Below are 19,058 nucleotides of genomic sequence, written 5' to 3'. Positions count from 1 at the left end.
TTAGCTAGGACACATCTACTGTTAGCTAGGACGTATCTACTGTTAGCTAGGACATATCTACTGTTAGCTAGGACATATCTACTGTTAGCTAGGACACATCTACTGTTAGCTAGGACATATCTACTGTTAGCTAGGACATATCTACTGTTAGCTAGGACACATCTACTGTTAGCTAGGACACATCTACTGTTAGCTAGGACACATCTACTGTTAGGTAGAACATATCTACTGTTAGCTAGGACACATCTACTGTTAGCTAGGACACATCTACTGTTAGCTAGGACACATCTACTGTTAGCTAGGACATATCTACTGTTAGCTAGGACATATCTACTGTTAGCTAGGACACATCTACTGTTAGCTAGGACATATCTACTGTTAGCTAGGACATATCTACTGTTAGCTAGAACACATCTACTGTTAGCTAGGACATATCTACTGTTAGGTAGGACATATCTACTGTTAGCTAGGACATATCTACTGTTAGCTAGAACACATCTACTGTTAGCTAGGATATATCTACTGTTAGCTAGGACAGCTATTTAAGAGCATTCCTCCTCAAACTCTACTATTACAAAGAGAGGTTAGATATGGCATAAATATTTATGCAATACATCATTACTATAGCAATCTTCGTCTCAACTCAGGTGGTCTGTCTGTGAGTATATTTGCATATTTTGTTACATATATACAATGCCTCGGTTTGGGTTTATCTTTTCCAAAATATATACATTTTAAAACATAAAAAAATGTATCCCTGCATTCTGATGGGTGAGAGGAAATACCCTTGTACGGATCAGTGTGGGGCAAAGTCTTGTCTGTAAGAAGATTAAAAGTGACTTTCATTGCCTTGTCAATGTTTTGGGCTAAATACATTATAGGTTGCTATTGCTCGCATCATGAAAATGATGGGTAACACTTAACATTAAGATCCTCTTGTTGTAACACTGTAATTAAACAAAAAATATATATCTTTCTATTTTTGATTGATTAGTATCTTACACTGCTAAGTATGCAAGATAATATTGTGATCGGCCAAGGGTTTTTCTGAGTTATTCACCACGGAGAGCTAAACCTGCAATTCCACGCTTTGTATTTGCCAATGCACTCTAATACTACCGAAGATGTGAAATGGAACTCAATTCACAATGTTATTCTCACAGGGACTGTATATACAGTATGACCAATATATCATAAAAGACAATAGGCCTGTGTATGTTTATGGCTGCTTAAAAGAGGCCTGAGCTCCATTTTAACACAGCCTCTCTCCCAGTGTCCATCATCTCCTCAAATAAAACTTATTTGTGTATTCTTTACCCATCATGCCCCAGCGTCTGTACAGTCATTTGAATTTCACTACCAGCTGCTGAAACAGGAAATCTGTATTATACTGCTTTAAGGAAATTACAAAATTATGTTTGTAGCTTGGCACACATAAATTCAGATGTCATTGTAGGTTGGTTGACAAATTACATCTTAAAATTGCTTAGGCAACAGTATTTTGATGGAGAAAAAAATACAGCGTGGAATTTATATATTTAATTTATTCATATTTCTCCCCCCCAAAAATTGCGTAATTTTATACTAGACAGACAGAATTGGGAAAAAAATGATGACAGTGTTGCCATTGATGGCAGTGCTAGTCTTTGATGTGCCAACCTGATGTGCCAACTTCAGGGCTTAGTTTGGATTTAACAGCATGGGGTGATCAATTATGACTTGTTTTCAAGCTACATTTATACTTTGAGCCAAATACTGTACCCACATGAGCAAGAAAAATGCTGTGATATTTGTAGAATATTTACTAAATTATGTCACTGACAGTTGTTAGGTTTCATCAAAGTATATTGATTTGAGTAACTTTCATCAGTATACTGTATTGCTCATAGTGTAATAGACAGATGTTGGAATAAAAATACTAACTACTTCAGCAAATTCGGTGAAAATCAAAGGATTAATCCAAAAATGAATAGTTTATGTTTACAACAACCTACTGTGGCATGCTATCATACATCATTTTGCATGATTCAAATGGGACAATAACATAATCATTTTCAAAGACAACGTTGATGCAGTGGTGCAAATGTATATGGATTGTACAGCTCATATAGCTTGCAATGTAATACAACTCCTGCAATCATTGTGATACAATGCATTAATAACATGTACAGGAAGCCTACAGCATGCATGTTTTCATTCTGAAAATGGAAAACAAAATGGCCACTATTAGTCATACGAGAGGCTGAAAATTGATCAAAAAAACATATACCGGTAGTTCCTTTAATCTTCATTACAGATTCTGAGAGTAAAGTACAATACCATCGATCATATTCATATGTCATTATCACAATCAATTGTTTATATATTGTTTTCGGGAGGTTCGGTACACAGCAGCTTCTAGAGAGGATGTGCAGTCTTTTCCCCAAACCCCACCACCAGATAATGGTATGAACTATTAAACAAAAGAGCTGACCGATTGAATGTACAGTGCACAAACGCAGGACCTGTCACTCTATGAGGACCTGATATCCATACCTGACTGCTTTCAGGGGATTCCAGTATGTCTCTAAAAAGCAGAGAGGAAGAAATAGGCCACACTGAACACTAACTTATTCATCAGTTTGTAATCATCATACTTGTGAGGATGTTTAGATGATAACAAACTGATGTACAAAAACACATTTTTATTGATCTCTTCTTCAATAAAAAATATTCAGTTATTGTGCTCAAATTAATTACAGTAACCATTTAGAACACAACTGATTTTTATGATACAAGATTCCAGATTATTTTGTGTTATAAAACATGAATATTGATAAAACATTAATTTCATTTATTGAATATGATACATACTTTATATTAACCATAATATATCATTGAGAGATTGTGGAGGGTTAGCATTAGTTGATTCGATCCATTCCTTGACAATAATGGCTCATGAAAAACAGCAGCATCCCATAATAGACACAGCAAAAGCCTGTGCCCTGTTGGTTACAGTTAATTTTAAATGCACATTTCCATCTAGTAATTTGAATGGAACACCTATTATCGCTATTAATGAAACAGTAGTGGAATATCTAAAGCAGAGGATTTGAGCAAAACATTTGGATTTTCAGGATATCAACTAGTGAAAGATGGGATTTATGAAAAAGGTATTTCTCTATCACTGATACTATTGCTATGTTTTGGCAATGTTTTCTTGCATTGGTCCAAATGGCTCACACGCATGTACAGCAGATGGCTCATGTATTGAACACGCATCCTATATAAACATTACTTTGAAAGATTTCACTTCTACCCCTTAATTGCACTCAAGACATAATGATTTTGCAAATTATACTACTACACAAACTAGCAGACATACACTTTCACAGTGGGTTTTCCTTTCTAGAAGAGACCCTTCTAGGCTACTGGACCATTAAAAATAACTTACTCTTTATTGAATTATATAATCCATGCTCCTTGTCAAGTGTCAAACTTGTAGTATAAAATACATTACTGACAACAAAATACACATAAAAGTCGTAGGCAGAAAACTTTTTGCTTGACTATTTGCTTAAGAATCAAACATCATTGGTCATCCTTCCACGTGATTCTAAAATCCTTTATTATCAGGCAGATGAGGCAGTTAGCGATTGTATCGTCATGATTGACAGTAGAGATATAGTGGAACTTCTTTTGACAGGTGGAGAGCATGCCATGTACCACAACTACAAGCATAACCAAAAGGCTTAGCTTATGTATGTTATATTTTAGGGTTGGATCATAGATATATCTAATATACACATCTCATACATTTGAAATCTGGAGCAGTTTCCGATGCATGGAAAATGTTATGTTTTACACGGCACCCCTCTGTTTTGGTTTCGTCCAAACTTGGTTAAGATTTGAGTTATTTTCTATGGCATCTGGTTCACTCTGTTGAAGGTGAATGTCCTCTCGTGTCAGTCAGCATTTGCTGTCAATGGCTTTCATGATTTATTTTATTTGAATGTCTGGGCTTTTTACACTTTCGTCCAAAGAAACCAATAATGGATATTCTATGGATTTTATGGATAATACCCACTGTAATAGCTGTAGAAGGTAAGATCATGTTTAAAGCTCCTTGAATAAGGTCTTGCCGACGGGGCGAAAGAGTTGCTGATCACATCACGTTGAGTAGTTGAATTGATTTTAACGAGAACGTTCCGGGGGCGACTGTACATTGTGGCAAAGGCGCTTCTTTGAAATTTGTACGGAAATAATGAACAATAGCTATATGAAGGTTGCACCGATCATGCCCGCATCCTCTCAGGTGTGGAAATGTCCAAACGTATTGCTTGTCATGAAGGACATACCGTATGCTTTTTACTGTGCCATTTTATACATGTCAAGTCAAAACACCGCTATACTTTTATATTATTTCAAACAGTTCAACCGTGAACAAGAAAGTACACGGGTTACTTTATGATGCAGCATGGCGTTTTCCCCTTGTCTGCAATTTGTAAAAGAGCAGCGTGAACAGTCAATAGGCTATACATTTTCTGAAGATGATTGGGTGCAGTAGGGACTGTTATGTATTTGATTAATGACGTCTCTGTTGTATAGTTTAATAATTTTGTTGCCATATTCTAATTGTGCTGTGCACTGGCCGGAGCACACAGGCTTCGCTCGCGAATGATGATGAGCAGCGTGTTCAGTGGCACAATAGAACAGGTACTTCATGAGAGCATAGCGCTAGCCTACCAATATTTAACCACCACCAAATACAACGTAAGAAAATGCCTCGGTAGGTTGTTGATAATGTGCCTTCAGCTAATGTGATTTGTCACAGAACATGCGTCTTGTTATTTATTTTAAAGATATGCACGGCCTCTGAAGGACTCGTGCATCTCTTTTAAATATATCACAAGAGCCTACAATACTCTTTTTTATTTTACCGGGCAAGACAGTTAAGAACAAATTCGTATTTACACTGATTGCCTACATCGGCCAATCCCGGACGACGCTGGGCCAATTGTGCGCCGCCCTATGGGATTCCTAATCACAGCCGGTTGTAACACAGCCTGGAATCGAACCAGGGTTTCTGTGGCGACGCCTCGAGCACTGAGATGCTGTGCTGCGCCAATCGGGAGCCCCACATCCCCGTTGGATTCCAACCAGGATGTATTAAATACATTCCCAGTAGGCATAAACATGCACATGCAACATGTACTGTTTACAAATCCTATTGTACTTAGCGTTAGCGTCATATTCACATGGTAGGCATTTTCATGTTCATGTAGTCTATTGTATAGATAGTAGGCCCAACCTTTGGAGATAAACAATGTGTTGTGCTCCTCATACCTTGATAGGCCTTTTGAATTGACAATTAAAACGTAAGAAATGTTCAAACTGGACACACTCTTTTCACGCCACTTCAATATTAAGTGATTGTCATAGCCGGTTAGGAGAGAATTTTTGCTAACCCTAACTCTTTAACTAACCTTAACCTCAGTCTCCTAACCTGCGACATTAATTCTACGAACCTGCTGCGTAAGTTCTCCTAACCTGATACGAAAAAGTCACTTCGGTATTGAAGTGTCTTGAAAATAATGTTTCCCAATTTCAAGCAGCATATCATTTAACTGGGATATTGGAAAGTTATGTTTCCTGAATTGTTACATAGGCAGGCCTAAATATGCCTGGAATTTGTATTTTCCAGTTGACATTATACTTGTACAGTAGGCAGGCCTACACACATCCAATGTCATGTGTTCCTCTGGCAAAATAAAATATATGGTAGTGTTTAGGCCTTTGTGTCTGAGCTTACGGCTTTTGATATTGAACGTCTATACATAATAATTTTGTAATGCTTTGATTGTTTATTTCATTCTTTCAATGCCAATAGTAGAGTAGGTGCTTTTTCTTGTGTCCTAAAATACCAATCTATATGTATATGTTTGAACGTTTACTGTCATTTGTAGTCGACCCTGCTGTGCATTTGATTTTTTAAATTTTATTTCCTTATTAGTTCAAAATAACAATTTCCCCTATTAGAGAAAAACTGTTTGCAAGACCCAAGTTCAAGGAACCACACTTATATGCCATTTATACAAATATTTGAATTTTTATAAACAATGGCTTTGTGTCCTAGCAAATAAATAATATATATATATATTTTTTTTTACCTGGCTTGATCTGCTATATTTACTATATTGTTACCATTAATTATTCTTATTATTCAAATTACTGGAGTTAAATTATTGTTATTTTGTTTACTAAATAAGCAAATCTTAATACAGTGAGGATTGTTTTCAACATTCTACTTGAGGTAAATCAGCTAAGGCCAGACTTTTCGAATAGGTACGGCTTCCGGTTCGCGTTAGCTCATGAAAGTTGTTAATTTACATTTTCACTTTAAATGAAGAATAAAGCTTGAATGGGAAAAGCGTATGGCTGTTCACCTTTAGAAGGTTAGTGATAGAATGAAGTTGTTCTCTCTTAGCGCAGCAGTGTTCGGCCCTAAGGTCATGAGTGAGATGGAACCCCAGACAGTAGGGTAGAAGCTGCTTTAACATTGCTGAATGAATCAAGTTTTTATTTTTTTTGCATTAAAAAAAAGGATGACAAATAATAACAAACCAATGTTTTTCTACCAATTGCGTTGAATAGAGTGGCATGCTATTTTCTCTTTCTGGAATGCAAATGTGGCTAGATGACGTATGAGACTGCAAAATATATGAAGAGACACTGACAGCCATGAAAAACAGGCATTTATTTTACTTTTAGTCAGTGGGAAGCTATCAATGGAAATGTTTTGTATTGTGCAATATGGCTATGTCTGGCAGGCTAATACACATAATATGCTGTCATTTAATAGGCCTATTCTATCAAGAGTTTTATTTTCTATTTGTGTCACAAACAATATATGTTCTTGATGAAGCCATTTATTTGACTATTCTCTTTCAGAAGAAATGTATTACTTGGTCATTTTCAATGTAAAACAAATAATATATTTACCCTTTCAGACAATAATGGCTGCATGGAAGAAAAGGCTGTTTTGTTTCTGGAGAGGCAATTAAGCTAATAGTGTTACCCTTTTCATGTTTTTGTTTACGTAATTGAGAAGTAATTACTTACTATTGAACTTGACTGACGATAAAAGTATTGATTTTCGAACCCATTTTTTCTCAAGCAACATTAGCCAGCAACACTATTATTATATTTATTGTATTTCAGTAACATGACTGGTTGGTCTCTTCCCCAACCCGTCACAGCCCCCCATCTTACCCTTCGTATCACCCTAGCCGATCATCCAATGAAGTCGCAGGAGTAGGCTATGTATGAATATTTTGTTGTTGAAAAAGAGGTCACTGTAGCCTTAATCCAAAAAACAACACACCACAGCGAGGAACATCAAAGTAAATCGTATTGACGGCTCTGATGTCATGGCATCAGAACATGGTTGCTTTGGCAAAGGTTCTTCTTTCGGGTTTTATATAGAAACACGTCAAAATATTCCCATAGTCCTTCTGGCACATATCTTAGATCAAGGCTAATGTTGGTAATTGCATCGTGATATCATTTTTGTTGTTGTTGTGCGTTTTGATGTATAATTTTGAAAGCTAGCTTATAATTATGTATGTAACTGTATAGCTTAGCAATTGAAGAGAATACAAATAGCAATACTTTCATATTTATCTTAGGATAATTATTTAGCCCTACATATCTTTTAATGTACTTGGACAACATACATTGTTTCATATTGTATCTTTTTGAATGTTTTTTGGACATAGCAGGTGAACTTTGTCTTAATGACAGATGCTATTCTTTCAGCTACAGCTCTAACATCCATAGCTCTGTATATGGATTTCAGAGTGATCACATTTTGAGAGTGATGTAGCTAGTTATCTTTCAAACCAAGGCAGGGATGTTGTTGGGCTAAAACACTGTGGATTGTATGCAAGCCCCTGTTGATATGAAATCTTCTTGGTAGACCTATGGTCAATTTTAGCAGGTGAGCTTTGATGAATGGAATTGAGGTGCTCAGTAAGACAATTCCTGTTGTTCCATCTGAGCCAGGCATGCCTGTCTATATATCCTCTCATTTTGTTTACCTACCTCATGCCAGGTGTATCTATGGAGAGCATCATCATCATCCGCAGCAACAAATCTTACTGCCAAAAAGAGCTGCCAAAAAGTATTACCATGGAAGTAGTTGCAAGCCCATTCACTCTTAACACCATTTAAGGGAGAGTATTATAAAATGAAGTCAATCATTGATTTAATTAGTAAACACAACGCTTATGGCGGTACTGGACCTTTGGTTCTCCATATCTGATTCTGTATCTTATTACCCTTCTGCTATCTCTGGACTGGGTAAATACTGGGTAAGTAATGGACTGTAAAATAAGGTAACCAAAGTTTGAACACGGTTTATTGACTAGCTTGTTTGTGGATTTATGATAAATGTAACAGACATTTAACAGGAAAAACACCTTGCTTTTGAATAACCTTAGGAGTAACCTAAGGCAGCTACTGTAACGATAACAAAACCATTAACCTTCAGTGGTATTAGCACACAGAACATAATTTACTAGGTATTCTTGGAAATACAGCCAGAGTACACTTGCTAACAACAACTATCGTTTACTACGAATTTCACCTCTGCAGTCAGTAGTACAAGACCCCAACTACCTTCTGAAACACATCCCGTTACTGTATTATGCTACATTCAGTGAGATAGCATGTTTCTGGCTATATGTATATGTGCAAAAGCCACATTGTGATCTGGTCATGACCATCACCAGAGGTAGACGAACTAGGACACATGGCATCCACGTTGAGGCAGGGTGAAGCCATTTAAGGCAATGTGAAATCATGATTTTTATCGAAATATAAAAATCACACAAAATGTAAACAGTATACAGTTTAACTCGTGCCTCAATAATTTGCATATTTAGATAACTCACATTAGTAGAGATGACTCCATGGATGAGATGCTGTAAAATAACATGGGATCCAGATTAAATATTTAAGGAAGGGAGTGGCTTTTTATTAGCATCAAGTGAAGAGCGATATCTTAGAGTACAGGTAAGAAAGGCAGTGGCGGAGGTTTGTTGGCCATAATGCAGTTGCCTCCTCCTATAGGCTACAGCGGAAACCTGAGAGAAAACAAAGTGCTTTCAGTATTTAATACTATCGTGTTCTGTTATATCTTAACATGTCTTATTGTGTTGTGTGTCGTTTGAAAAGCGTTATGAAAATTTGTATTTTGAGTTTGCCAAATATGTGTAAACTTTCTTTCAAATGTAAATTCAATTGGCCCATTTCAACTGTACTTGTGTGGGGACTAGAAGTGTTCGCCTAACATGGAAGCATTATCGTTTTTGGAATAGTAACAAAAGGCAGTGACAGGGGGCTCTGAAATGGGATTAAATCAAGGTAAAATGAGTGACCATACACAATCCTGTGTTTTCTCAGTCTACCCAATGAGCAGATGCAGGGAGCTTGTATGCACGCCAACCACCACAGTAGGCTTTCACAAAGAATCCGCCTCTATTCAAGACCTAATCCATGCTGCCCATGGCCCAGCCATTGTCACTTTGCATGCAGAATTTAAATTAGTGCTGGTACCAGTTGTTTCATTTGAGAGTGGGTGTCACATTTCGGGGACATCCATGGGCTACCTTGAGGATTAGTTTAATGCAAGGGTATCCGAGGGCTCAGAGATTTTGGCCGATGGCAAGAGGGGATGCTAGTTTGACAAAAATGTGTTCTCTCTGCATGGCATGACATCATTGTGGCTACATTTTGAGCTGCCATCTTTTGTTACGGGCTTGTATCAGTGCCTCAATCTCCAACCATGTTCACCACAACATTTGTTCATTAAGAGCCAGTCGGTAAGAGTCTGCCCCCTTTGGTAACAAAACCACTTTCAATTACACTAGTTATTCATTTCAGTCTAGTAATAATTTGATATTCCTTAAATTAACACAAAACCATGTTTAGATGGACACATTTATTTTGAAAAGGCACCCAGTCTATTCCCAATATACTTTTTTAAATAGCTGGCCTCGGGACGGTCAACTGTGTATAAAATAAGCTCTGTTTGGAAAATACAATACGTTTCTCAATGGAATAGTTCTAAATGTAGACTCAAATTTCAGAACCAAAAAGATTTGTTAACACTACAACTACTGTGGAATGGGGACAATTGAGAACCTGTGTGTTACATAAAAAATGTGCTCTTCACTCAGGATCACTTATGTTATGGGTCTTGGGTTTTGTTTTTCTAGCAGTCGTTAAAGTATAGGTGTGTTGTTCAACCACATTGTTTTAGCCTGTTTGGTCTGAAAGTGAGTGAAACTAGCTACTATGACTAATGCCCCTGTTAGAGTTTTTTCAACCAAACATTAATGACACTGGAAGGGCTTGTATTGAACATGAGTCAGATTGATTGCATAATTTCTGAGATAATATCATTATATTCCACATGGTAATGTGAAATCATCCAAGCTTCATACTGCTCAACATTAATTAGTTTATCTAATGAAGTTACACAGGGGTGAGTAGTTTTATTCAATGAGAGTAACTGTATAATTTCATTAGCACAGTTTCTGGCCATTACGTCATACCTGTGGGTTATATCTTGTTATTTTTTGCTGATCGGAAAAAACATCAACATTTTGAACTGTCTGTAAAGAGTTCTAGATTCAATTTAAACTGCAAAAGCAACCTAATATGTACGTTTACAGGTAGAACCTTGGTATACCAATTGTTCATTAACCTAGATTCAGGATAGTGTAATACATAGCTTAAATATCTCAATCACAAATCTTGATTGACAAATTGCAAACCTTCAGCATGTCACATGCTAGATTAATAACTCAAGCTGATGAGCACCCTCATTGTTGCCTGCATCTTTTAGAATATTTGAAAGCATAAGTCTTCTAGAACTTGAATTGAGCTCAGAGGGTAAATGCAGCCAGCATCAAGCCAGGATACCCTGAGAGAGGTCAGACCTGGTCTCACAGCCTCCCTCCATACAACCCCAGGTACTGTGCCACTGCCTCTCTGAACAGGCCCACAGAACACAAACCCAGCGGATTAGTGTCTGGCTCTCAATGTCCCCGGGAGCAGAGCCCATCGGCGGAGACAAAGAGGGGCTGATTGCGTTGTCATCTGCATCACAAAGGGAAGCCTTTTCCACCTGAACGGTTGCCTCTGCTGAGCTCCACATCCCATCTATCAGCTCCTCTGGGCCCAGGTTACATCTGCCTTTAGTTTCTCTATATCTCTGCTTTTCTCTCTCCCTCCCTCTCTTTCTCGGTCCCCTCTTTCTCTCCAGTGGTTGTGATATCAGCAGCTTGACGGCTCACTCCTTAGTGGGGACTGGGCTCCCCAGCCTTCATGTAAGCTGCAGCAGATCTGACCGATTTCAGCCTCCGTCGGTAGTAATGGGCCCAGCATGGTTCATCGTTTTTCTCCCCCTGCCCTTGCTCTCGCTGGCTGGCTAGCCACGGTGGGCTGCTCTGTTCTGCTTTGCTCCGCGACAATATGCAGACGCACAGACTTTTATTTAATTTCTTTTTAAATGTAACCTTTATTTAACTAGTCAAGTCAGTTAAGAAGAAATACTTATTTACAATGAGGCCTACCAAAAGGCAAAATGCCTCCTGTGGGGTTGGGAGCTGGGATTAAAAATATATATACATAAAATAAAAATATAGGACAAAACACACATCAGGACAAGAGAGACAACACTACATAAAGAGAGACCTAAGACAACAACATAGCATGGCAGTAACACATGACAACACAGCATGGCAGCACTACAACATAACACCACATGATAGCAACACAACATGGCAGCAACACAACATGGTAGTAGCACAAAACAGACAACGGACCTTCTCTGCTCCTGCCCAGCCGGACCTATCTGTCTCATTCTCTGATATAGACAGAGCACCCTGACGTGATTTCCAGCGAACAGACATGTTTTATCTGATTAGTGTGAGCTGGGGAGGACCTGGTGTCCTCTAACAGATTATGCTTGTCTTTAGTTATTGGACAGGGCGGTTGAGCACCAACGTGACATGGTACAGTAGAACAGAGGTACTGTGGGTCTTTGCCTTCTCGTGGGATCAGTACTCTAGTCTATAGGTCTATTGTGACGACTCAACGACTCTACCTTTTGCACAATATTTACATATGAGCCACACATAATAACTACCCCATACGATGCATGCAATAATTGTAGATTTCTATGAAAAATGCCTGAAAAAAAGTGTTACAATTATACATTCAGATGGCTAATCTGAGGACATGACATTTAAATGTCATAAAAGAGAGAACGTTATTAAAAAACCTGTATGAAGAGTGATACGGGAGGTATTTGTTGGCATCTTATTGCATTAGCCTAGTGCTGAGGGAATTAGCAGAGATAATGAACTGATTTGGCCCATGGCTGTGACTTGACTGCATTCAGAGAGCAGGAGCTAATCTTTTGTTGTTCCCAGATTAATTCAGATACAGTGTAAATCAATTGTATAACCTCAGACCCTCAAAGGGCTCTAGAGTAGCTACAGTTCAGACAGTCAGATTGGTGAAATGTACTGTAACAACAAGGGTATAAACCTAGCTCTGGGCTGAAATTACACGGTGTTAGATGTGGCCACAGAGGCGTGTTGTGCTGGAAACGGTTAAAGAAGTAGGGGCCATTTGATCACCTGGAATGCTAATACAAATAAAGTGCTAAAATGGAGGGTTAATAGATAACAAATCTCAAAGGCAGGGGTCATGTCACGCCCTGACCTGAGATATCTCTGTTTTCTTTATATTTTGGTTAGGTCAGGGTGTGACTAGGGTGGATACGCTAGTTTTTGTATTGTCTACGTTTTTTTTTTAATGTCTAGGGATTTAATGGGTCTAGGCATTTGTATGTTTATGGTGGCCTCATATGGTTCCCAATCAGAGTCAGCTGTTTATCGTTGTCTCTGATTGGGGATCATATTTAGGTAACCATTTCCCTTTGGTGTTTGTGGGTTCTTAATAAGAGTGTTTGTTCTTATAATAATAAAGAATGTACGCATACCACGCTGCACCTTGGTCCGATTCATACGGCGAACGTGACAGGTCATCACAACAGAAGGGTAACGGCACTTCTTCTTTGCAGTTAATCGGCTGTAGTCCAATTACTCAGGACTGCCTGGGCCAGAGGGGGTACTTTTCTGCACAGACTTGGCCCTGGTAAGCACACATCGATTTTCAGATTATGTAGGGGGTGGCAGGTGATAGACTTTATGGCAGTTTTGCTTTTTAAGTATTTAAGGCTTGGGAGAGGTTTCCAGGTTTGAGTTTTTCTTCCATGTAGGAAAACTGTCATTATCAGAAATGGAGTGATTGTTGTGGGTTGAGGCCGAGGTAATCATCTCCTTTAGAATTCTCAGACTTCTCCAGACAACCCCATATGGAGCTCCCTCATCAATCTGCGTAGAGCCCTAATCAATAGCACAAGCTTAGCAAAGATTTAACCCCTAGCAACATTATATGGAGGAACATTAATGAGGGCTTATTACAATTTTTCTTTTAATAACTCGTATGATAAACATTCTATTCAACAGAGTAAGCACATTCATTTGCATAATCATCTCTCAGTAAGCAGATTCAGCATGGGGCCGATAGACAGCGGGATCTGTCAGATGTGCAGTTGTAATAACTCCCACTCAGGCATTAAATTCATGTCTTGCACTTGTTCCAACCCTCCATTCATTGCTATTTTACCCTAATTCCTACCCTGTAAAGATTTTTCAGCAGGAAACACTACCCTTAAAACTCACGCCCACGTTTTGAGAGAAGCCAAAAACGGAGCAATATGTGTCCACTGGGTTCGATGAAACCATGTCTGCGATCATTGTTGCCATGAGGTAACACAGCTCACTGAAACAGGAGCACAATATAGGGATTTGAGGCGTGATGACCATTTTCCATACCTTCCTCTGGCTCTACGTTCCAGATAGTAATCACAGTGGACCATTTGCGAGGGCAGCTGGAAAATCCATAGAGAATCTCAGGAGACCTGCTGTGGCTGTGAAATCAATGCAGAGATTCAACGGAGAACGTTAAATGAAATGAAAAAGTCATATGATATGGTTAAATGTGTAGAATGTTATTATTCATGTGGACCTAATAACTTTTTCATCTGCAGATAACGCGAGCTGACGTGGAAGTAGTGAGTTATCTTTGTGGTTGGTACCCGGTTACACTCACAATCCATCATTCCTTTTGGAGATACAGTAAGAATAGCCTTACGTGTTGAGTTATTGGTCCAATGACAAGAAAGAGACAAAGTAAAGGATATCATACAAACAGGAAACAACTGGTTTTAGTGTTGTATAAATACGGCATAACTCTGGGACCTAGAGACACATCATTGTACTATTTACAGAGCACTCGCATTGGCTAGGTCTGACACGGAACCCAAACCGGCTGCGCTCGTGCGCCATCGTGCGCTATCGTGCATACATTTATTTTGCCCTCCCCTCACCAAAAGCGAGCATGACACGCAGGTTAAAATAAAAAATAAATAAAAAACTCTGAACCAATGACATTAATTTGGGGACAGGTCGAAAATCATTAAACATGTATGGCAATTTAGCTAGTTAGCTTGCACTTGCTAGCGAACGTTAATTTGTCCTATTTAGCTGGCTTGCTGTTGCTAGCTAATTTGTCCTGGGATATAAACATTGAGTTGTTATTTTACCTGAAATGCACAAGGACCTCTACTCCGACAATTAATCCACACATAAAACGGCCAACCGAATCGTTTCTAGTCATCTCTCCTCCTTCCAGGCTTTTTCATCGTTTAACTTATATGGTGATCGCATCTAAACTTTCATTGTATTACCACAACTACCGGCAAAACAGTTCGTCTTTCAGTCACCCACGTGGGTATAACCAATGAGGAGATGGCACGTGGGTACCTGCTTCTGTAAACCAATGAGGAGATGGGAGAGGCAGGACTTTCAGCGCGATCTGCGTCAGAAATAGGAATGAGTTCTATTTTAGCCCTTGGTGTCGCAGACACTCGTTGGCGCGCGCGAACGAGCAGTGTGGGTGCAATAATTGAATAACATCGATTTCTAAACTTAATTTGCGACGCTCGCGCACTCGAAGTGTCCGGTCTGGTCAGCATGTGACTCAAACTGACAAAGTTTTTTCTGTCTTCTCTTGGTATCCCAAGAATGAGACGGCAGGACTTAGAAAACCGATCCACAACAACCAGAATCGTGGTGTTCCCTTGTGACGGAGGTGGTCACACCTATCACGCCGATAGGTGTGACCACGGCCGTTGTGAAACGGGTAGGGGTTGTAATTTCCCTCTGGGCAGGTGTCTAGGTGCCATGCACTGGGCGCACACCAAGCAGTAGGAAACATACACCCTCACGTCCTTAGCTAAAGTGGGCCACCAGTACTTCCCACTAAGACAGTACACTGTCCGACCGATGCCAGGATGACCAGATGAAGGTGACGTATGAGCCGTGATCATGTTCGTGATCGATTGATCACGAACATCAGACGGAACATACTTCGTCCAACTGGACACTGGGTGGGAGTGGGCTCCGCATGTAACGCCTGCTCGATGTCCACGTCAACCTCCCATACCACCGGTGCTACCAGGCAAGAAGCCGGAAGTATGGGGGTGGGATCCATGGACCGCTCCTCTGTGTCATACATCCGAGACATTGCGTCTGCCTTAGCGTTCTGGGAACCTGGTCTGTAGGATAGAGTAAACACAAAACGGGTGAAAAACATGGCCCACCTTGCCTGGCGAGGATTCATTCTCCTCGCCGCCCGGATGTACTCCAGATTGCGGCGGTCAGTGTTTAGCCCCCTCAAGCCAATGCCTCCACACTTTCAGAGCCCCGACAACAGCCAACAGCTCCCGGTCCCCTAAATCATAGTTTCGCTCCGCCGGGCTGAGCTTCTTCGAAAAGAACGCACAGGGGCGGAGTTTAGGTGGCGTACCCGAGTGCTGAGACAGCACAGCTTTTATCCCAGCCTCGGAAGCGTCCACCTCTACTATGAACGCTAATGAGGGATCAGGATGAGCCAACACAGGAGCCGAGGATGAGCCAAAACAGAGCCTTCAGGTGACCAAAAGCCCTGTCCGCCCCAGCTGAACACTGCAGTTGCACCGGTCCCCCCTTCAGCAGAGGTAATGGGAGCCGCTACCTGACCAAAGCCTCGGATAAACCTCCGGTAGTAGTTGGCAAACCCTAAGAACCGCTGCACCTCCTTTACCGTGGTTCGAGTTGGCCAATTACGCACGGCTGAAATGTGGTCATTCACCATCTCCACCCCTGACTCGGACAGGCGGTACCCTAGGAAGGAGACGGACTGTTGGAAGAACAGACATTTCTCAGCCTTAATGTACAGGTCATGCTCCAACAGTCGACCAAGCACCTTGCGCACCAGAGACACATACTCGGCGCATGTTGCGGAGTATATTAGAATGTCATCTATATACACAGGTGTCTTTTATACTGATAACAAGTTCAAACAGGTGCCATTAATACAGGTAATGAGTGGAGGACAGAGGAGCCTCTTAAAGAAGAATTTACAGGTCTGTGAGAGCCAGAAATCTTGCTTGTTTGTAGGTGACCAAATACGTATTTTCCACCATAATTTGCAAATAAATTCATAAAAAATCCTACAATGTGATCTTCTGGATTTTTCCCCTCATTTTGTCTGTCATAGTTGAAGTGTACCTATGATGAAAATTACAGGCCTCTCTCATCTTTTTAAGTGGGAGAACTTGCACAATTGGTGGCTGACTAAATACTTTTTGCCCCACTATAAATGATGGACATTATCGAACAAGACAAACATTTATTGTGGAACTGGGATTCCTGGGAGTGCATTCTGATGAAGATCATAAAATCTAAGTGAATATTTATAATGCTATTTCTGACTTCTGTTGACTCCAACATGGCGGATATCAATTTGGCTTGATTTGTCTTCTGAGCGCCGTACTCAGATTATTGCATGGTTTGCTTTTTCCGTAAAGTTTTTTTGAAATCTGACACAGTAGTTGCATTAACTTTGGGCTGCAATCCTGTTAATGGGATGATATGACAGCCAGTGAAAGTGCAGGGCGCCAAATTCAAAACAACAGAAATCTCATCATTAAAATTCCTCAAACATACATGTATCTAATACCGTTTTAAAGGTAGTCTTGTTGTTAATCCCACCACAGTGTCCGATTTCAAATAGGTTTTACGGGGAAAGCACCACAAACGATTATGTTAGGTCACCGCCAAGCCACAGAAAAACACAGCCATTTTCCCAGCCAAAGAGAGGAGTCACAAAAAGCACAAATAGAGAGAAAATGAATCACTAACCTTTGATGAACTTCATCAGATGACACTCATAGGACTTCATGTTACACAATACATGTATGTTTTGTTTGATGAAGTTCATATAAAAAAAAATAAGAGTTTACATTGGCACGTTACATTCACTAGTTCCAAAAACATCCAGTAATTTTTGCATAGCCACATCGATTCAACAGAAGTACTCATCATAAATGTAGATGATAATACAAGTTATACACATGGAATTATAGATATACCTGTCCTTAATGCAACCGCTGTGTCAAATAAAAAAAATTAAAAGCAAACCATTCAATAATCTGAGACGGCGCTCAGAACAATCAAGTCAAATTAGCCGCCATGTTGTAGTCAACATTAACCATAACTTACATGGTAAATATTCCCTTACCTTTGATGATCTTCATCAGAATGCACTCCCAGGAATCCCAGGTCCATAATAAATGCTTGATTTGTTCGATAATGTCTGTTATTTATGTCCAATTAGCTACTTTTGTTAGCGTGCTTGTTATACATATGCAAACGCTCATTCTGGTCAGCGTTACGTCAGACAACAACTTCAAAAGGTTATATTACAGGTCGAAGAAACATTTCAAACTAAGTACAGAATCAATCATCAGGATGTTTTTATCATTAATCTTCAATAAAGTTCCAACCGGAGTATTCCTTTTTGTCTTGAGGAGCCATGGAACGCAGGTCGCTATCAAATGGCTGACTGCCAGACACCTGATTAATTCTGCTGTAATTCAGTCCCACAACACAGTAGAAGCCTCATTCAAATTTCTATAGACGGTTGACATCTAGTGCAAGCCCTAGGAAGTGCAACTTCATTAATATCTCAAGGGGATTTCAATGGGAACTGTGTTGAATACATACCAACCTCAGATTTCTCACTTCCTGTTTTGATATCTCCTCATGTTTTTGCCTGCCATGTGAGTTATGTTATACTCACAGACATCATTCAAATAGTTTTAGAAACTTCAGAGTGTTTTCTATCCAAATCTAATAATATGCATATAATAGCAACTGAGACTGAGGAGCAGGCCATTTACTTTGGGCACATTATTCATCCAAGCTACTCAATACTGCCCCCCAGCCATAAAATGTTAAGGAGAGGTATATCTTTAATTCTGTGAATAATACTTGTATCGTTTATCAATGTTTATTATGAGTATTTCTGTAAATTGATGTGGCTCTCTGCAAAATCACCGGATGTTTTGGAACTACTGAACATAACGCGCCAATGTAAACTGAGATTTTTGGATATAAATATGAACTTTACCGAACAAAACATACATGTATTGTGTAACATGAAGTCCTATGAGTGTCATCTGATGAAGATCATCAAAGGTTAATGATTAATTATTAATCTATATTTCTGCTTTTTGTGACTCCTATCTTTGGCTGGAAAAATGGCCTGTGTTTTTCTGTGACTTGGCTCTGACCTAACATAATCGTTTGGTTTGCTTTCGTCATAAAGACTTTTCGAAATCGGACACTGTGGCTGGATTTACAACAAGTGTATCTTTAAAATGGTGTAAAATACATGTATGCTTGAGGAATTTTAATTATGGGATTTCTGTTGTTTTGAATTTGGTGCCCTGCAGTTTCACTGGCTGTTGACAGGTGGGACGCTACCGTGTTTATTATATCATAATTAAGTTTATGATTTGATAGAGCAGTCTGACTGAGCGGTAGTAGGCA

General features: G+C 39.5%; 1 protein-coding gene across 2 annotated transcripts in view; it reads left to right on the top strand.

Moving 5' to 3' along the window:
• The first annotated feature begins 3,922 nt into the window (after positions 1-3,922).
• Positions 3,923-19,058, top strand: part of LOC115143271 (ephrin type-B receptor 2-like) — a 156,523-nt gene continuing 141,387 nt past the window's right edge. For both annotated transcript variants that reach the window (XM_029683491.2, XM_029683490.2), the window contains exon 1: positions 3,923-4,083. In XM_029683491.2, the coding sequence (XP_029539351.2) occupies positions 4,032-4,083 (52 nt within the window). In that variant the 5' untranslated portion in view covers positions 3,923-4,031. The remainder of the gene's footprint in view (positions 4,084-19,058) is intronic.

Source organism: Oncorhynchus nerka, linkage group LG15, assembly GCF_034236695.1.
Source record: "Oncorhynchus nerka isolate Pitt River linkage group LG15, Oner_Uvic_2.0, whole genome shotgun sequence".
NCBI lineage: Eukaryota > Metazoa > Chordata > Actinopteri > Salmoniformes > Salmonidae > Oncorhynchus > Oncorhynchus nerka.
Note: the sequence above shows the minus strand (reverse complement) of the source record. Positions and strands in the feature narration are given on the sequence as shown.